Source organism: Cervus elaphus, chromosome 2 (genome assembly GCF_910594005.1).
Source record: "Cervus elaphus chromosome 2, mCerEla1.1, whole genome shotgun sequence".
NCBI lineage: Eukaryota > Metazoa > Chordata > Mammalia > Artiodactyla > Cervidae > Cervus > Cervus elaphus.
The window spans coordinates 9,797,241-9,815,786 of record NC_057816.1 but is presented as its reverse complement, the minus strand read 5'-3'; the positions used below and the strand labels follow the sequence as shown (position 1 = coordinate 9,815,786).

The following is an 18,546-nucleotide window of genomic DNA, read 5'->3' as shown; positions in this document are numbered from 1 at the left end:
CACAAAAGGACCGGGAGGCGACTTTGCTTTTGGTTTATTGCCCCTCAGCAGGCAGCGGGAGTCAGGGCCCAGGCTGGGACTGCCCGGCTCAGCCAGCGGGTCTATACAGTGTGTGCAGGGGTGCCGCTCGCCCCCTCCGGGGAAATGCGCTTTTGGGAATGTCTCGAAGTCGAGGACAGGGTCGCCCCGGTCCTGGGGGATTTGGGTGGGGCAGGGCCACACTGGAGGGCCGGTGGGTCCCGTCCGGCAGGGGTCAGACGTCAAGAGAGGAGGCAGGGGACAGGGAGGGGGTTCGAGAGGGCGTGGTGGGCACCGGCCCCGTGCCCCCAGCGCCCAACACTCGCCACTGGAAGATGCTGGCGTCCTTGCCGCCCAGCGAGATGAGGTGCGAATCGTCGTGCGTGAACCGGACGCTGGTCACGTGGCTGCCGTGACCACCGTACACAAGGCTCGGCGCCTGGGCCGGAGAGAAGTGGAGCTACAGCGGCCGCAGAACCCCGGCCGCCCGCCCGGCCCCGGAGGCCCCAGGAGGCCTCACCTTGGCGCGCGCGCACGGGTACTGGAAGAGGTGCACTTTGCAGAAGTCATCGGCAACGGCCACGACGCGCTCGTTGTGGGAGCGGCACAGGGAGTTGATGTCGGTTCCATCCGAGCCATCTGGCCACACGCCTGTCACAGCAGCCGGCCTCAGCCCGACCTCCCCGCCCCCATCTGCGGTCCAGAGCTGCACCATTTCCCTCCCCAGCTCAGGCAGCCCGGCCACCCACCCACCACGTTCCAGGCAATCCTTCCCAGTCCCGAGGGCCGGCCGGGGGTGCCTCTTGGGTTGGATCTGCCAGTTTCTTGACGTCCACCCCCTACACATGTCCAGCATTCCGAGCCCCAGGCGGGCTGCACCTTGTCCCCCCACGCTCCCGCAAGGTTCCGCGGCACGGTGCCCCTGCTCACCGTAGACATGGAAGCCCAGCACGCAGGTGTAGGTGGCCCACTCCCGGTCTCGGCTCTCATAGCGATTCCTCAGCAGCTTACAGCCTCCAGCCACGTCCCCTGGGGAGAGGGAGCCCACCCAGCTCAGTTCTCACCCTGCCTTCCATGGGGAGGATGACATAGGAGACCAAATTGGAAAGACTGGCTTGAGGCCACCGCGTGTGATCTGGTCAGAGTGGTAGCCGTCAGCCCAGGGCAAAACCCAGCCCCTTGTGCTTCCCGAGTTCTCATCTGAAGTTCTCCTCTCTAGATAAGTCAACCCCTCCACACCTGTCCTGAGAAACTTTTCCAAAACAATCTTTTTCCTAGTACATTTTTCAACTCTCTTAAGGCCTGGTGGGAACAAGACATGGTGTTAAACTGTGTGTGTGGTTTTTCTGTCCAAATGACATTTCTCCTATGTGTATAAACTCATCTCCAACCCCTCTATCTGACTGTCCCTCTACTGGGAGCTCCCCGACAATTCCTTCATCCCCTCCCAAACAAGAGCCCACACACATAAATAAAACCCACCCCAATTCCCCTCTCCTCATGCCCTCCCCTACTGTTACTCACAGTAAAGGATCTCATAGTCCCCAGAATTGGACATGATGAAGTTCCCATCCTTGGACCAGTCAAGGTGAGTGATGAAGCTGGAGTGACCCTGAGAGCAAGGGTCAAGAGACTAAAAATGCAGCTACCATTTCCCACCCCCCACCACCAGAAGGGCATTAGTTTACCTGCTATGGCAATGCCCCACCCTCCACCCCAGCTTCCTCACCACACAGCGGCCAAAACGGCTGGACTTGGCACCATCACTGGAAACGCTATAGATGTAGATCATGTTGTCATGGGAACCGATGGCCAGGTACAACCCATCTACAAAGACAGTCACTCAGAGAGGGAAGGGCCAGGGATGAGTCTAGGTCCGGGGTGGAGGCAGCTCCCACCTGGGCTGTACCGAACCACTGAGAGCTGCTCATTGCCATCGGTGATGTCAGACACGATCTCTCTGGTCTCTGTGTCCAAAACCAGCCACCTGGAAGGGAAGGAGGTGGAAAACAGGTGTGAGGATACCTGTCCCGAGCAGGGTACAGGTTGGCAAGTCAGAGAGCCTCAGAGACACCAAAGGAAAGGCTATGATACAGGCAGAGAGGTTGCCATTGCATTCATATGCTGGGAAGTGGAAAGGGGCTAAGTGCAGATAAAAGCTGAGGGGCTCCTGTTACCTTTCCAAAAGGAGTCCAAGCGCCCAAAGACAGGGCTCTGTGGATTCTGTAAGCTTGTCACTTCCCTGTGTTAGTTTCCCCTATGCCCCGCCCATCCCCGCTGCTCCTCTATCCGGAGCTGCCACCTCCTCCACTCCCAGAGGAGGGGGAGTGGACGGGGGAGGGTGTGATGACAGCTGCCACAGGAGAGCAAGGGAGACCCAGGCTGCAGGCAAAAGCACTGAGGAGTGGGAGGGTGCAGTTGGGGCTCCTGAACAGGCAGCGATCACAGTCCTCCACCGCCCCCCCATTACCAGAAACCCTTCCCATACCTCCTGCTTTCCCCTCCCAGGAGTTCTGGCTCCCTCTCACCTCCCTGTGTTCAGTCCTACAGCCACAACTGCCCCACTGGGGTGGAAGTCAGCACAGAGACCAGTCTCCTGGGAGAGGAGAGAAGGTGAATTCAAGAAGATGCCATTCAAGTGAGGGAACTAACATGGATACCTTGTCATCTTGATAAAACGGCAAAGCCTCCCCCCTTCCAAGGAGAAGAGGGACAGGAGACCTGGGATGGTAGGCAGGGTGCCTCTGGAGCCTAAACAGAGGTGCTACTCAAAACGCTTAGTCACCAGAACTGATACCCCCAGCTGTACCGGAGATTAACATTAGTTGCCGGCTCAAGAGGTCTAGGGGTTGGGGGGCTGACAGTATTCGGGGACACTGGCACCATCAGTACAGAAGAATAAATATTTTAGCAGCCAGTACAGTCACACCAGTGCAAGGTGGCTGCCTTTGGGAGCAAAAGGGAAGCGGATGTTGGAGAAGGAGTGGGGGCCACAGAAGTCACGGTGGGTGTGACAGCGAGGATCCGGGGACATAGAGCTCTCCACCTTGAGGTCGATGCTCCAGGCCAGCGCATGGCCCTCCCCGTCCCAGAGGCAGAGCTGCCGGTCATGGCCACAGGTGAGGAAACGGTTCTGGAAAGGATGTGTGCAGAGCCCCCAGAGCTCATCCGTGTGACCCTGCAGCGGAGATCAGGTTGTCATCTCTGCCCCTCCCCTACAGCTCTTCCCTCCCTGCTCCCCGAAACCCTTGACCCCCCAACCTGGATTACAGGGGAGAAGCCCTGGGCCAGATCTCCCCGCAGCAACGCATTCTTCGTGGTGCCCACCAGCAGCTCAGAGCCAGGCCCCTCTGCAATGGCCCGCACAGCCCCAAAGTGTTCAGGAATCTGCAGGGGGGCGCAGAATGTCAGGTGCCCCCGCCCATTCCTCATCCCCCTCCTTCCCTTGACCCCAGGCCAGCCGTCACCTCCGCCTCCTGAAGGGCCACCAACCCGGGCCCCCACTGGACCAGCCGGCGGTCCCGCCCACCACCACTCAGCACAGTCCCGTCTCGCCGGAGACACAGGGCGAAGATGGAACCTTCATGAGCGTGGGCCTGGGCCACAATCCCATAGGTCTCTGTTGGCAAAGTCCGGGTGGTCATGCTTATAGGGTGCAGGGAAGGAGGGAACAAGAGCAGCCTAGGCGGTCACAATAGAGTAATAACTCCCAGTTGCTAAGTGCCCACTGAATGCTGTCTCTGATCCTTGGCTCTTCTCCCCAATTTACAGACTGAACAACCAAGGTTCAAAGAAGTGAGGTAACTTCCTAAAGGCCAGAACTAGAGGTGAACCCAGGACCTTGTAGACTCCAAAGCCCCAGCCCCCTCCCTTTGCCATGCTACCCACTACCCTTCTATTCTGGCTGCCTAGACAGCCCCACCCTCTGACAGAGCCCATCAACTCCCCAGGTAAAAGGATGGGAAATCCTCTCCTCTGTCTTCACAGACCCTCTGGGGAGCTAGCCTTCCAGGATGCCACCCCACCTCACAGTACCTTTGGCCCCGCCCCTGCCTGGGGTCCTGGAATCCGAGAGGCTCCGCCCCCAGGTGAGGATGTTCCCCTCTGAGTCCCCAGTGAGAATGTCTCCATCCGGGAGGAACACGAAGCAGGGGATAAACTTGGGCTTCTTGTATTTCTAGGGGCGAGGCGAGCAGAGAGCAGAGGTCAAAGGGTAGGGCAAAGACTACAAGTCACAGGACCACTGTGAGTTGGGTAGCATTAGGGTCTACAGTACACAGCCCAATGCTTTCATCTGCACTCTGCCTTCCCCCCCATCCCACCCCCATCCACGCCTCACCCCAAAGACACCCTGTTTCCTGGTGAGGGTCCCATTCCCAGGAATCCCTGTTCCACCATTCCAGTTCCAGAAGTGGACGTGGGATTTCCCACTGGTGACGATGCTGCTGCTGTCACGAGGGTTGAAGCCAACGGCGAGGACTGAGTCATTTGTACTCTGAAGGGAAGATACTAGATTCAGCCACCCCCAGCCCTGTACACCTTCATTCTACCAGACTTCTTCAATTGGCATCCTGATGACTGGTCCGCTGAGGTCCAGAACCCTCAGGACAACCCTTCCTCCAAGGCCTGGTCCCCTAAGAACGCCACTCTCAGTCACTCGCTAATGCCTAACACATCCCTCATGAGGTCAGAACCTCTGTGGTCCCCACTTCACAGCCTCAGAGAGGCTAGGAGGCTTGCTCCAGGGGACCTGGCCAGAAGGGAGGTTCGTGTTTGGGAAATTTGCAGCTCTCTGCACCCCACCACGCCCGGCACCCTGCCAGGCCCCCTGGACACCTCACCTTGATCTCAGCCAGCTTCGTGCCCCGGCTGCAGTCCCACACCGACAGCATGTGCTCGTTGGAATCATCCACCACACAGAGGAAAGCGCCCTGATCCTGAGGACAGAGAACACACCGGAGGGGCTGAGTGAGGCCTGGCGGTCATGGGGTTCATGGTCTAAAGGAGGTGAGGGGCGTCATGACAGGCTGAGAGAGCAGAAGGCGCCACGTGTCTCTTAGGAGAACCAGCTGGGCAGGGCTCAGGAAGGCCAGGACTCTGAGGCTTCCTGGTGAACTACAAGAAGGGGGTTCCCAGACAAGGAAACGGGGGCCTCGAGGTGCTAGGGCCAGCTCACCGCAACTGAAAAGGCCAGGGCCCCCACACCCCGCTCGAAGGCCCCCAGTCCGATCTCCTGCAGCTTCAGCAGCGTCTCGGAGTCCCAGACGTGAACCACAGGCTGCAGGGGCTGGTGGAGGAGGAGGAGTCAGGGGCATGAAGGAGGGCCGGGCCGGGATCTCACCCTGATGTTGGACTGTTGCCTTACCTTTCCATCTTTATCCACGCCGGCTGTCTGTCCTGAGGCTACACGCACACCATCAGGGTGAACAGCCAGGCTAAGTGGGGGAGGAGACACTCTAGGGAAGGGGGTCGGTCTCTCAAGACCACCCAGGACACCGTCCCTGGGTCTGCAGAGCAGCAAGCCCACTCTCCTCTCCTGCTTCTCCACATCCACCCAAGACCCTCTTTCTGCCAAGCCTGCCCTCCCCACGCATAGAGCTGCCCACTCCCCAGCCCTGGGACCCTCACCATCGAACGCAGTCCGTGTGCCCCCGGTAATGTCTCTGGCCGCCACCTCCAGGGCCCCCGGGGCCTCCCCCGGGCCGGTACAGCACCACCACACAGGCGATAAAGTAGACCACCTCCCCAGAGCGCAGCACGAACAGATTAGAGCGCGAGTCACGACCCCGGTACCCATACCTGGAGTGGGGATCACAGTCAAGGAAAGGGTTGGATCAAGGGCACAGTGAGGAAAAGAGGAGAAAGAACGAGCTCCAACCAGCAGCGCCACTGGCAGAAGGTAGAAGGGGAGGATTCAGAGGTCTCCCTCTCCTTGCAGACCCAGGAGGAAACCCTAAAAAAGCAGGGGGTGGGGAGGTTTCATGATGGGAAGGGTGGTTGCCAGGGGGGGTGAAGGGGGAAGGATACACCCAGTCAAGGCTGAGGGTCTCCGGGGGTGGGCCGCTGGGCAGCTCCTCCAGGCTGCGGATGCCAGACGGGATGTACATGGTAATGGGGCGGCCTCGGAGGAACATCTTCACTGAGATGCCTTCTACAGAGAAAAGGAGCAGGTGTCAACCACCGTCCTGCAGCTTCCCTGCTAGGAAAGTCAGGGCAGAGCTCCAACCAACATACCTCACAGCTCCCGCCCCCAAACAGCTCCTGGGGCTGTAGCCCCAACCCCATCATCCAAGTTCTTCCAGATCTACCTGGACATACCTAAATTGTAATTGCTCCTCCGAGAGCCAGGACCTCCCGGGCTGGAGAGGGGGTCTTTTCCCCCACGGCTGTTGGGCAGAGAGAAAAGCACAGGGGCTGCGGTCAGGTCCCAAGACAGAACTGAGGAGGGGCAGGACACAAGAAAGGAGATTACCCTAGAGAACACAGTCACCTCTGCACATTTTAAGTTTGTATCGTGAGCAGCGAGGGCTCTGGAGTAGATGGGCTCCGTGTAAGGTGTGAGAAGACTAAAGGGGCCAAGCACGGCTGTAAGAGGCAGTGTGTAACACTCTCCTCCAGACCCCCAGGCCTTTGCCTATCAACCTTTTCATTTCTCCATCTGTAAAATGGGCCCATAGTGACTCCAGAAGTTACCTCAGCCCTGCCTCTTGAGGATCTGAGAGGTCAGCAGGAAAGTCTTTATCTCTCAAGGGGAAAGTGAAAGGTGAATTCCAGAGATCACTGTCATTAGAGGATAATAAGATGACAATCTCTCTTCCGAGAAGAGGCCAAGGATGAGAATGGTCAGGTGTCCTGAAGCCTGTATGTACACACTCTGAGACAATCCACTGGGCTTTCCCCCTTGCTCTCTAAAGCGTGGCAGGCTGGGGTGGGGGAAGAGAGTTGAACTCTGAGGAGTTACCCACGGAAACCATGAATACTTTTGGAAAACCCTCTTGGGAACTTGAAAGGGATGCTGGGATACGGTGGGGAGGGACGGGGCAACGGGAGTCAGGAAGAGTTGCGTTGAAATCCTGGCTCTAGCTGTGTGACCCCAGGCAAACCACTTACCCTCTCTGAGCCTGCTTCCTCACCTGGCCAATGAACAGCATGAGACCACCTACCCCCCAAGGATGTCGTGGGGACTGAATGAGGTGGAGGAGGTCGAGGGGTTGGCACCGTGCCGGGCACACAGTAGGCGCCCCAGGAGCGCTTGTTCCTTTCCTCCTGTTGGGCAATGAGGCCCCCCACCCCACCCAGGGAAGGCAGGTGAGGGATGTGGAAAGTCAAGAACCTGAGCCTGGGGTGGGGTGGGGTGGGGGGTGGGGAGGGCAGGGGGAGCCTCGCCCACCTCTCTGTGCTCCCTGACCGCAATAACAGGTTGGCCGAGGAAGCTGCCTTCCGGGAGAGTTTCTGGCGAGGCCGTTCTGAGGGGGATGAGGAGGAAGAATTTCTCCGGGGCCTGGGCAGAGCACAGTGAGCAGGTGAACGTCATTCCCTGGGCTCCAGTATCTGCCCTCCCCTCCCAGCCTCAGCCACAGGACACTTACGTGTCAGTGCGCTGCGGGGGCTGAGCCAGCCTGAGGATCCCCGGGGGGCCAGGGGAGCCCGTGCCACTGCTGCTGCTGCCCCCTCCTTCAGACTGGGTCCCACTAGGTTCTTCACTGCCCCCTGGAGGAGCTGGGGGTCCGTTGCTCAGCCCGGGGGGGCCAGGCGATGGTTCCACCTCCACCTCTGCTTCCGTCTGGGTGCCTCGGCTCACCAAGGAGGGGCTGCATGTGGGTGGCAGTCCTGGGGGGGCTGCGGGGCTGCTGGGGAGACAGTTCATCAACCTGATGGCCCTAGAGGCCCCATCGAGGAGGAGGAGGGTGTGACCACGTGCATACCTGTCCCTCGGAGGGCCCAGGGTGCCAGGGTCCTGCAAAGAGGTGGGGGGCGCCTGCAGCCTCAGCAGGCGAAGAGCTTCTGCCAAGGCTGCCTTCACCAGCTCCATCTCCTTCTCCTGCACCTGAAGCCGCCGGCTCAAGGACTGCAGGGCCTCCTGAGCCGGGCCCTCACCTGGGAAAGGGGCAAGAAGCCGTCAGCATGCCACCCCCCCCCCACCACCCCACACACACACCTGGGGAAAGGCTTGAGGGAATTCTCTCCCCTCCTAACTTTGCATCTGTCCAATAGGACGCCCCCTGCTCCAAGCAACTCCAGGCTTGGACGCGCTCCCAGAGGGGAGGAGACGATGGGAAAAGGATCAAGGGCCTCCTTCTGGCAGGGCAGGCGAGGAACCTGGCAGAGCTCCCTTCCTGCTGCCTGTCCCAGCCTCCGCAAAGACAGGGAGTACCATGGAGTACCAGGGGGGAAATATGGAGTTCTGCCGAGGAACGTGGGAACCACAGACGGAGGCGCAGTGCTGGATGAGGGACGACAGGGCCCAGCCCAGAGTAACCGCAGGACTCCAGGGAAGGCAGCGAAACTGCGAGGGAGCACCAGGAGAGAAGCGGGGGACTCAGAGGACAGTCATCCTGAGCACTCAGAAGAGAAGAGGTCCGGAGTGACAGGAGAGGGTTAGCAGCGGAGAGCAGAGGTCCCAGCGCAGGTTCCAGGGTAACAGAGGAGGTCAGGAGCAAAAAGACCCAACAAAGCAGGAAAAGCAGCCCAGGCTAACACAGGAGGTTCGGAAACTTTGCAGGGGCCCAGAGTAACACTGGAGGCAGGATGGCGTTGGCGAAGTCCGAAATGACAGTTGAAGGACCCAAGTAACTAGGGGGAGCGGCCTGAGGAACAGTGGAGGATGCTGGAGCCCCCGCGGCCAAGGAGCACGCGGGGACGCCCGGGACAGCCGTCGGGCAATGGCAGCGCCAGAGCGCCGGCGCTCCGGGAAGGGGCACGCCGCCCGCCCCGCCCCGTACTCACCGGGCCCCCCGGCCCCGTCCATCCGGCCCCCGGCTTGCTCCGAGCGGCGGCGGCGGAGGAGGAGGCGTCTAAGCCGCGGGGGCCATGGCCAGGGAGAGGGGAAGGGGAAGCACCCCGGGGCGCGCGCGCGAGGGAGCCGAGCCACCCCCCCGGGGGCGCTGTCGGGCGCGGGCAAAGGGCCTGGAGGGGGCGCTGTGGGGAGGGGGCCGCAGGCTCTGGGGCTCGCCGGGGCCTCGGACTCTCCCGGGGCCGCTCTCGGCTCCCGGGGGTGGGGTGGCGGGGCCGTCCCGGGCCCCAGCGCCGCAGCACAAACAGGCCCCGGACGCGGAGCCGCCAGGAAGCGCGGGAGGGGGGGCGGGACGAGGGGGGGGCCGGGCCGCCTGGTAACCCCTCCCTGTCCGGGCCTCGCGGCTCGTTACGGGGGCGGGGCCAACCCTCTGACCTCCCCCCCCACCCCGGGTCCCCTCCGGCCACCACCCTCCAGGCCCTTCCGGGATCCTGGCCCTCGGACTCCCTGGGGACCCGGGAAGGAGCGCGGGGCCCGAGGTCTCCGCCCCCAGCCCCTAGCCTCTGGGGGGCTGAACCGACCAGCCCCTCCCCACTTCCGCGAGGGGGCAGAGGCGGGGTCACGAAATCGGCCCTTTGCCCGGGGGCGGGGCTTTCCCTCAGGGGCAAAGCCGAGGCATCCCGAACTGGGACTGGCTGGGGACCCGGGGCGGCGGGTTATTAAGGCTGTGGCGGGAGGATGCCCAGGGTATTGGGGTCAGGGTGGCATTAGCCCAGCTCAAGCCGGGCAGGGCTGACGCAGCATCCTGCCACGGCCAACCCCAGCCCCTGACAGCTCTGCTGTCCCTCGGGCAGAGATGGGAGATGGCGCCGGTGCTGCCCCTGCTCCTGCCCCTCCAGCCCCGCATCCGTCTGGCGCAGGGGCTCTGGCTCCTCTCCTGGCTGCTCGTGCTGGTCGGTGGCCTCACCCTCCTCTGTAGCGGGCACCTCCTGGTCCAGCTGTGGCACCTTGGTACCTTCTTGGCTCCCTCCTGCCCATTCTCTGCCCTGCCCCAGGTTGCCTTGGCGGCCAGTGCAGTGGCTCTGGGCACAGGACTGGTGGGCTCAGGAGCTAGCCGGGCCAGTCTGGATGCAGAACAATACCCTCCCTGGCGAGGGGTCCTGGGCCCGCTGCTGGTGGCTGGCACAGCGGGGGGCGGGGGGCTCCTGGTCCTTGCCCTGGGACTAGCCCTGGCTTTACCTGGGACTCTGGACACGGGGCTGGAGGAGGGCCTGGGGTCTGCCTTGGCTCACTACAAGGACACAGAGGTGCCCGGACGCTGTCAAGCCAAACGGCTGTTGGATGAGCTGCAGCTGAGGCACCACTGCTGCGGCCGTCATGGCTACAAGGATTGGTTTGGAATCCAGTGGGTCAGCAACCGTTACCTGGATCCCAATGACCACGACGTGGTTGAGTGAGTGATTTGCTTCTCCCGTCCTTCTCCTCCTCCTCTTCTCTTTCCTTGAAACCCCACCTCACCCAGATAGGCCATTGAGGGAAAGGGGCCAGGGCATGGTACCAAACTGCTCTGGGCCCATGTTTGTAAACTGGAGATGATAAAACTACCATCTCACAGAGTTGTTGTAAAGATAAGTGAATTACGCCTGCCTGGCATAGTAAAGCAGCCGGTAGTGTTTCCCTTGTTTTTCCCTTCTCAACTTCTGTGCCCTGCAGCTTCTCCCCCAGGCCTCCATCTCCAGATATCCTAACACCCCTGCCCCTCCCTTTGCAGCCGGATCCAGAGCAATGTGGAAGGCCTGTATCTGATTGATGGGGTCCCTTTCTCCTGCTGTAATCCCCACTCACCCAGACCTTGCCTGCAAAGCCAGCTCTCAGACCCCCACGCCCACCCCCTCTTTGATCCCCGACAGCCCAACCTCAACCTCTGGTCCCAAGGATGCCATGAGGTGTTGCTGGGGCACTTGCAGGGGCTGGCAAGCACACTGGGCAACATGCTGGCTGTTACCTTCCTGCTGCAGGTGAGTCAGCAGAGAGTCTGAGGCCTCCTCACCGCCTCCAACCCAGGGACCCCTGGAACTGCTGACCCTTGTTGACCTCTTGCCTCTTGCTTCCCCCCGACAGACTCTGGTACTTCTGGGCCTGCGGTACCTGCAGACGGCACTGGAGGGGCTCGGAGGAGTCATTGATGGGGAGGGAGAGGCCCAGGGCTACCTCTTTCCTGCTGGGCTGAAAGACATGCTGAAAACAGCTTGGCTGCAGGGAGTAGGGCCCCACAGGCCAGCACCTGGGGAGGGCCCCCCAGAAGAACCTCCCAAGGAGGGTCTACCTGAAGCCTAGAGCTTAAGGTGGGGATGGGGTGGGGGGAAGGGGAGGGATGGACAAGACTGGAAAGCTCACAACTCCTTATAGACTCCCCGTGAGGGAGGGGGGAATCTGGGATTAGAGGGTTAAGGACAGTCAGTGAGCTAGACTGGGGTAGGAGAGAAAATCAGGTGTCCTAGGGCCTAGTCCATGGCCAGAACCACCAGGGGACAGAAGACAAAACCAAGGTGGTGGAAATGACATGGGAAGGCCTGGAGGCTACTTCTGGTGCACAGACTCAATAAAGCTTTTGTTTTTTTTTTTAATTCTTTTTTTTTTCCATTTATTTTTATTAGTTGGAGGCTAATTACTTTACAATATTGTAGTGGTTTTAAAAATATGGAACGCAAAAACAAAAAAAAACAAACAAAAAAAAAAAATATGGAACGCTTCACGAATTTGCATGTCATCCTTGCGCAGGGGCCATGCTAATCTTCTCTGTATCGTTCCAATTTTAGTATATGTGCTGCCGAGGCGAGCACTCAATAAAGCTTTTGGACTGAAGCTCCTAATCTTTCTCTTCAAGAGGGTGGGGGGCCCTGAAAGAACTGATTTCCATCTGATGGAGAAGTCAGGACCCAAGGGTTTTGACCCTAGTAAGAATTAAATGCAAGAACCTGACGTGGGAAGTGAAGGAACACAGAGGCCCCGCCAGGTTGAGAGTTTTTATTCTGGAGGTAGGAGGAGGGGGTCAGCATGCTCAGGTGGGGAGGGTCCAGCCCAGCTCCTCCAGCACCCCCAGCGCATGCCCAGCCCCAATAAGTTACCCAGTGACTCAGCTGCCCTCCCTCCTGAGTCTGTCTGTTTTCTGCTCCGCCCCAGACAGGGCCAGTCTGGTTCAACAGGAGGGCTGTTTGTCCCTAGCCTGGGAGCAGTGCCGCATGGCAGGCCAGGGGAGGGGCTGAAGGGGCGGAGGGGCCGCTCCTGGCTCTGAGGGGTCAGGACTTGGAAAACCACATCCTGGGCGGGCCAGGGACCTAGTCCCACAGCTCTGTGCCTGGTGAGCTGGTGGGCAGGGTAGGGCCGCCATCACACCTCGACAGCTGGGTCTGAGCCGCGGCCCTGCCGCTGCAGCTGCTCCTCCTGCTTCATCTTGGGCTTCTCCGTCCGCGTGTGCCACACCAGAACCTGTCCAGGGAGGTTTCAGTTAGAGCCGGGCCCAGCCTCAGCCAAGCCTCTGGGGCACTCAGGATAGAACGAATCCCCCCACCTCCTAGACACACACCATGTTGGCTGCCAAGTATGCAGGGCAGGGGGAGGGGGAGGCTTTAGTGCTTCTCAAAGTGTTAGTTGCTCAGTCATTTCCAACTCTGCGACCCCATGGACTGTAGCCTGCCAGGCTCCTCTTTCCATGGAATTCTCTAGGCTGGAATACTGGAGCGGGTTGCCATTCCCTTCTCAAGAGATCTTCCCGACCCAGGGATCGAACCCAGGTCTCCTGCATTGCAGGTAGCTTCTTTACCATCTGAGCCACAAAGGAAGCCAGTGCCTCTGAAATGGGGCTTAATCCCTTACCCACTCTCTGTCTCAGGGGTGCCAGGAGTCTACTTTCCTTCTCTGACTTCCCTTTCAGTAGAGTAAGCAAGCTCTGCAGGGTCTCTCCTTGTTCAAACACCCATCCTCGATCCTGCTCGGCAGGGCCTCATTCCTCTCTCCCATCTCCTGTCCATCCCAGAACCAGGTTTCTATGCCCACCTCCATCCCCTTACCCGAGTGCAGTTGGCAGCCCGCGGCTCCAGGTCCTTGGGATCTACAAGGTGGCTCAGGAGACTGCTCTCCAGATGGCCCCGAGGAGCGGTAGCATCAAACCGGGCATTGGGTTTAGCCAATAGCAAAGACAGGGCAACAGCAAATCCCGCCATATCCACTGGGAAGGGCCTGTTGGGCTCCCAGGCCGTGTGGAAACCGACAACCCGGCCATCCTGTACGCGAGGGCCCTCGAATCGAAGGCCGCCCACTAGCCCCACAGGCCACACTGAGACACCACGGGTCCAGCGCATCTAGCAGAAGTCGGGAAAGAAGAGACAGGAAGTGGCCCGGAGGAAGAGGAGTAGCAGCAAGGACCACTTGAGGCACTCTGCCCCACCACTCGCCACTCCCCACCCAGGGAAAATGATGACTCGGGTCCCACCGGGCCTGCTTCCCCCGCCCCGTGCCAGCGCTCACCTCCTCAAAGAGTTCCCGGCTGTAGGTGTTGTCATCGTCAGCAAAGTACACGACTCCCCGGGTACCTGGTGGGGGTGGGTCCTTCTCTCCCCCAACAGCACCCCCTCCGCTCCGGAGCCAGTCCAGGGCCCTGTTCCGTTGCTCTACACCTCGGGGCCGAACCCAGCCTGGCTCGCCCTCCCGGAGCCGCTGGGCCTTGGGGGTGAGGACCGCCAGGTGTGTGAAGAGGAGGCCAGAGGCAGCCAGCAGCCCAGAGACCAATGGGGTGGGGCCCTCAGCATCCTCCACCAGCAGCCAGTGCAGCCGGGGCACCAGGCTCAGGGTCTGGGACAGCCGCACCAGCTCTGCCTTCTGCACCAACCTGCAGGGGGAAAGATGCAGGAGGGAAGGGGTGGCCACCACTTGCCCACTCCAGCAGGTACGTATGTCTTCTTCTGAGCCACTCTTAGCACCCTCACGACATTTCCCTGACCAGCTCCCAAACTCCGTTTTTTTTTTTTGGCTGAGTAGCTCAGCATGTGAGATCTTGGGTCCCTAATCAGGGATAGTACCTGTGCCCCCTGAAGTGGAAGCGCAGAGGCCTAATCACTGGACCACCAGGTAATTCCCTCACCTGCCCTGTAATTTTTTAAATTTTTATCTTTTTGGTTATGCTGCATGGCATGTGGGACCTTAGTTCCCTAACCAGGGATTGAACCTGTGCCCCTTGCATTGGCAGCATAATCTTAACCACTGGACTACCAGAGAAGTCCAAGTCTCCTTTTGATTTCTGGTTCTATAGACAATACAGAACCAGAGTCTGTGGTGGGGGAGTCTTCTAGACACTGTCTCCTGATGTCTGTCGTTGCTGGGCAGAGGGCAGTGCCTTCTTAGACCAAAATGATTGAACCAAGGTCATCCCCGAGTCTCTTGTAAGTTTCTTTGCCCTTCAGATGGGCCTGCTGGCCCCAGGGTTGACAGTGTGTGCGTGGAGAGTGGAGGGTCTTAAGATGCCTAGCCTAGGTGTGCCTGCCATCTGATTCCAGGCAGATGTCAGCAAGCCCTTTTGGCTCCTTTCAAATCCACATTCCCCCCCAAAAAAAAACCAAACAAACAAACCACATTCCCCAGTTGGTTTGTATCACTAATAAAGCTACATTTTATTTAAAAAAAAAAAAAAGGAACACACTTAGCACAGTGTGGGGCAGAAAGTAAACACACTAAATAACAGCTGGTGTAACTATTTCAAGACCACCATATGACTGTATGGCCAAGTCCTTCTCTACTTTATGTTAGTCAAGGGGTTCTCAAACTTCCTCACCAAAGGTTCCCTAAGGAGACAGAGTGAACTCACTTGGCAAATTCAGAATTTCTTTGAAACTTTATTGTTGTATCTTAAAATTTCTCAGGAATTTTTTACACTACTTCACGGCACATCCCTGTCTATATTCTTTATCTTTTGTCCACACCACATGGCATGCAGGATCCTAGAGCTCCTAACCAGGGATTGAACCCGCACTCCCCACTTGGGCAGCCCAGAGTCTCAACCACTAAACCACCAAGCAAGTCCTCCCATCTATTGTAATAGAAAAAAACAATTTCCCCAAGATCTCTGAGTAACGATGTGGTTCATTTAGTCTGACATTTGGTAATGCCTTAGCCTAAGGTCCAGTGCCTCCTCATCATCAACCAGAAACTCATCATCAACCCCAGCCTCTTGGTCCATGCAGATCCTGGGTGCATCAGAGCCCATACCTGGCATAGGTGGGGGTAACAACATAGATAGTAGGCAGAGCCTCGGGTTCAGGGGGCTGGGCAGGGGCAGGGGGTGGGCGACGGAGATCGGCTTGCAGCTGGGAGATCCTCTGATCCTTCTGCCGAAGCTGCTCCGCTGCTGCCCGCAGGGGAGGGAGGCAGTCACATGGCTGGCCTGGTCCCAGGAAACAGGGATGGGGGCAGAGAACCACAGGATGTTCAGCATCCCAAAGGGCCATTAACCTTCCCATTCAACTAACCAATGCGGGGCTCTCCTTACAACTGTTCTAACAGCTTTTCTACACCCAGGGTGGTGAGGAACTCACTGCCTTAATTAGCAACGCCCCTCCAACTTTACAATTGCATCCATTACAATTTTCATGTGTCTATTAAAGTGATCACCTGCCTCCTTTCTACCTGCTGGGCCTAATTTTGCCTTCTGGAAGCATAACGAACAAGTTGATCTCCTAAAACAGGGGCAGTCTTTCAAATACCTGAGAATCATGCAGTGGCCCAGTCTCTAAATCCCTGCATAAGAGGCAGGGTTCAATCTGTTCCGTTGGCTGTGTGACCAAAGACTCATTAAATTCATTGATTCCATCACTGGATAAATATTTATTGAATGCTCCTCCTGGGAGGCACTGCCTTAGGTGCCCGGGCTGCAGCAGGAAACCAAACAGACATGGTCCCTGCCCTCATGGAGGTTTCAGTTTAGTGGAGGAGCTGGACACTAAGCAAAGAAACAAATTAATAAAATTATTAGAAACTGTGGTAAGGGCTATGGAGGAAACAAATAGGAGGGAGACTTAAAAGAGAACCCAGAGTAAGAAGAGTGACTTTTAGGTAAGGTGGTCAAGGAAGGCCTCTGTGAGGCGGTGACATGTAAGCGAGGTGAGACCTGAAGGATGAGAAAGAGGCAGCTGGGGAAGAACTGGGAGAAAAGCACTACAGGCAGAGACAGGTTAAGTGCTTGAGAGCAACGAGCGTGGGGTTTTCGAGAAACTGTCATGAAGCCAGTGTGGCTGGAGCAGAGCGAGCGAGAGGGATGGGAAATGGGGTTAGAGAGGAAGACGGCGGCGGGATCACGCGGGGCCTGGCAGGCTCTGGGAAGGAGTCTGATTTCATCCGAGGTGCGGCGGGTAGCCGCGGTGCGTTCTGGAGAGGGGAGTGTGCCCAGGGGCCGCAGAGGGGCTGTCGGAGGACCGAGCCGGATGAATGGGGTCTGCGCGGGGTTTCATCCCCAGGGCGGGATGCACAGCGGTGGGATGCCCTTCGGCCGACTAGCCGCACCCCCGCCCCGCCCCGCTCCGCTCACCGAGCTGCACCAGTGCGTAGAGGAGGCCGGCGATCGACACCAGGAAGTAGGCGAGGAACACGTTCTTCAGCTTCAGCTTCATGGCCGCGCCGCCGCCGCCGCCGCCGCCGCCGCCGCCGGGGCAGGCGGGGTCCGGCGGGGACAAGGGGTTCCCGCCCCCCGCCCGCCCGCCAGCCTGCAAGCCCCGCCCCTGCAGCGGCCCCGCCCCGTGTCCCGCCCTCCTCACTCTCGCCTCGAGCGGCTCCCAGGAGCTAGCGCTGGCAGCGCCCGTCTGAACCCACTTCCGGTCAGTCTGCACACCCCCCCCCTTCCCTCTGGGTAATTTCCGGTCCCATTGCCTAGTTCTGGGAACCACGGGAGTGGGTGACGTCATATCCGGCGTGTCAAGCGCGCGTGGCCGGTGGTCAGGAGCCAGGTAAGGTACCGTGGGAGTGGCTTGAGACCCTCCGCCTTGATCTCCAGTCCCTGTGAGCATATTTTCTTTCTTTTTTTTTTTGAACATATTTTCTTACATTCATTCACTCACCCATCCACCAGTCCCTGCACGCAGTGTAACAGTAGCTCAATAAATAATTGCTACACGAATGAGTGAAATCTACAGCCCTGCCAAGCCTAGACAGCATATTAAAAAGTAGAGACATTACTTTGCCGACAAAGGTCCATATAGTCAAAGCTACGGTTTCTCCAGGAGTCATGTATGGATGTAAGAACTGGACTATAATGAATGTTGAGCACGGAAGAATTGATGCTTTTGAATTGTGGTGTTGGAGAAGAGTTCAGAGTCCCTTGGATTGCAAGATCAAACCAGTCAGTCCTAAAGGAAATCAGTCCTGAATTACTCATTGGAAGGACTGATGCTGAAGCTAAAACTCCAATACTTTGGCCACCTTATGTGAAGAACTGACTCTTTGGAAAAGACCCTGATGCTGGGGAAGATGGAAGGCAGGAGTAGAAGGGGATGACAGGATGAGATGGTTGGATGGCATCACTGACTTGATGGACATGAGGTTGAACAAGCTCCAGGAGTTGGTGATGGACAGGGAAGCCTGGCATGCTGCAGTCCATAGGGTTGCAAAGAGTCAGACACGACTGAGCAACTGAACTGAACTGCCAATCCTGTGCTCTGGTTGTCTCATATAATCCTCACTATAATCCTTTGATAATTTTAATACAATTTAGGATGTCTGTGTGTTAGTTGCTCAGTCGTGTGTGACTCCTTGTGACCCCACGGACTATAGCCCTCCAGGCTCCTCTCTGGTGGAAGTAGGTAGCCATTCCCTTCTCCAGGGGATCTTCCAGGAATTGAACCCGGAACTCCCACATTGCAAATTCTTTACCGTATGAACCAAGGAAGACCACAATTTAGAATACTATCACTAAAAATTGATGTTGCAGAATTTTGATCATGGCAAAAATGCAAAAACATAGTAATATAATTAACTGGAAAATAGCAAAGGGCATTTCTGGCATTTCATTAATGATTAATCAACCTCTTGTAGATGTTCTAGTATGTCCACTTGGAATCAGGTCCCTTTCTGGGATGAAGAGTTTACATCGATAGTGTTCTCCCAGCACATCCAGCAGTAGTTTAAGAGCAAATTGCTCTTCAGCGTTGTCACAGTACCTGTCCACTTGTGTGTGAGATAGATTTTTGTCTCCATCTCACAGGTAACTAAGATTGCCCCAAATAATGTAATCCCCAGTGTGCGATTTTCAATGTGCCTTCTAGATACCTGACTCCAGGATCCTGTGCTGTTTTTCCTCTGACCCACACTTCCTACACGTATGACGATAGGAATGGGGGTGGGATGCAATGTGCTATCTCCCAGGGAATTAACTGGAAATATTTCTTGAGCAGAGGAATTTCCTGAACACACCTCCTAACTCCTCACTGGCATAAACCATCCTAAGCAGTAACTTTCCCAAACCAACCAACCTAGTTTCTTGTTAAGATAATCTCTAAAGTTGTGGTCAATCTGCAAAATGGAGGAAACCATCT

General features: G+C 57.8%; 3 protein-coding genes and 1 non-coding gene across 5 annotated transcripts; 1 reads left to right on the top strand and 3 right to left on the bottom strand.

Moving 5' to 3' along the window:
* Positions 1–19: 19 nt before the first annotated feature.
* On the bottom strand, positions 20–9,233 carry EML3 (EMAP like 3). Of its 2 annotated transcripts, none has more exons than XM_043871683.1 (22): positions 8,965–9,233; positions 7,944–8,115; positions 7,608–7,868; positions 7,409–7,519; positions 6,337–6,404; positions 6,046–6,169; positions 5,647–5,817; positions 5,384–5,453; positions 5,195–5,305; positions 4,860–4,955; positions 4,358–4,513; positions 4,054–4,195; positions 3,486–3,637; positions 3,280–3,405; positions 3,065–3,196; positions 2,547–2,614; positions 1,917–2,005; positions 1,748–1,845; positions 1,543–1,630; positions 949–1,047; positions 539–669; positions 20–457 (listed from the first exon to the last, which is right to left on the bottom strand). In XM_043871683.1, exons 1-22 carry the CDS (start codon positions 8,984–8,986, stop codon positions 254–256), a joined length of 2,691 nt encoding a protein of 896 aa, XP_043727618.1. In that variant the 5' UTR covers positions 8,987–9,233; the 3' UTR covers positions 20–253. The 2 variants fall into 2 exon arrangements, with proteins under 2 accessions (XP_043727618.1, XP_043727626.1); XM_043871691.1 differs by having other exon boundaries at positions 7,608–7,865.
* Positions 9,234–9,665: 432 nt separating this feature from the next.
* Positions 9,666–11,596, top strand: ROM1 (retinal outer segment membrane protein 1). Its single transcript, XM_043871724.1, has 3 exons — positions 9,666–10,424; positions 10,743–10,989; positions 11,093–11,596. The coding sequence occupies exons 1-3, from the start codon at positions 9,835–9,837 to the stop codon at positions 11,306–11,308; spliced, it is 1,053 nt and encodes a 350-aa protein (XP_043727659.1). The 5' UTR covers positions 9,666–9,834; the 3' UTR covers positions 11,309–11,596.
* Positions 11,597–11,707: 111 nt separating this feature from the next.
* On the bottom strand, positions 11,708–11,814 carry LOC122677572. Its single transcript, XR_006335838.1, has one exon. It is a non-coding gene; the product is annotated as a U6 spliceosomal RNA (small nuclear RNA).
* A 169-nt stretch (positions 11,815–11,983) lies between these two features.
* On the bottom strand, positions 11,984–16,868 carry B3GAT3 (beta-1,3-glucuronyltransferase 3). The gene is made up of 5 exons (XM_043871735.1): positions 16,548–16,868; positions 15,233–15,407; positions 13,499–13,859; positions 13,042–13,332; positions 11,984–12,460 (listed from the first exon to the last, which is right to left on the bottom strand). Exons 1-5 carry the CDS (start codon positions 16,627–16,629, stop codon positions 12,362–12,364), a joined length of 1,008 nt encoding a protein of 335 aa, XP_043727670.1. The 5' UTR covers positions 16,630–16,868; the 3' UTR covers positions 11,984–12,361.
* Between the last annotated feature and the right edge of the window lie 1,678 nt (positions 16,869–18,546).

Bases quoted from the DNA above. Each gene is read 5' to 3' on its own strand.
- EML3 (XM_043871683.1), bottom strand. From the start codon at position 8,986: ATGGACGGGGCCGGGGGGCCCG. The intron at 7,520-7,607 runs GTAAGTGTCCTG...TGCTCTGCCCAG, and splicing joins CCCCCGCAGCGCACTGACAC to GCCCCGGAGAAATTCTTCCT. The intron at 1,048-1,542 runs GTGAGTAACAGT...CCCTCTCCCCAG, and splicing joins GGACTATGAGATCCTTTACT to GGGACGTGGCTGGAGGCTGT.
- ROM1 (XM_043871724.1), top strand. From the start codon at position 9,835: ATGGCGCCGGTGCTGCCCCTGCTCCTGCCCCTCCAGCCCCGCATCCGT. The intron at 10,425-10,742 runs GTGAGTGATTTG...CTCCCTTTGCAG, and splicing joins AATGACCACGACGTGGTTGA to CCGGATCCAGAGCAATGTGG. The intron at 10,990-11,092 runs GTGAGTCAGCAG...TCCCCCCGACAG, and splicing joins CTGTTACCTTCCTGCTGCAG to ACTCTGGTACTTCTGGGCCT.
- B3GAT3 (XM_043871735.1), bottom strand. From the start codon at position 16,629: ATGAAGCTGAAGCTGAAGAACGTGTTCCTCGCCTACTTCCTGGTGTCG. The intron at 13,333-13,498 runs GTGAGCGCTGGC...GACTTCTGCTAG, and splicing joins GCCGGGAACTCTTTGAGGAG to ATGCGCTGGACCCGTGGTGT. The intron at 12,461-13,041 runs GTAAGGGGATGG...CTCCCTGGACAG, and splicing joins GGGCTGCCAACTGCACTCGG to GTTCTGGTGTGGCACACGCG.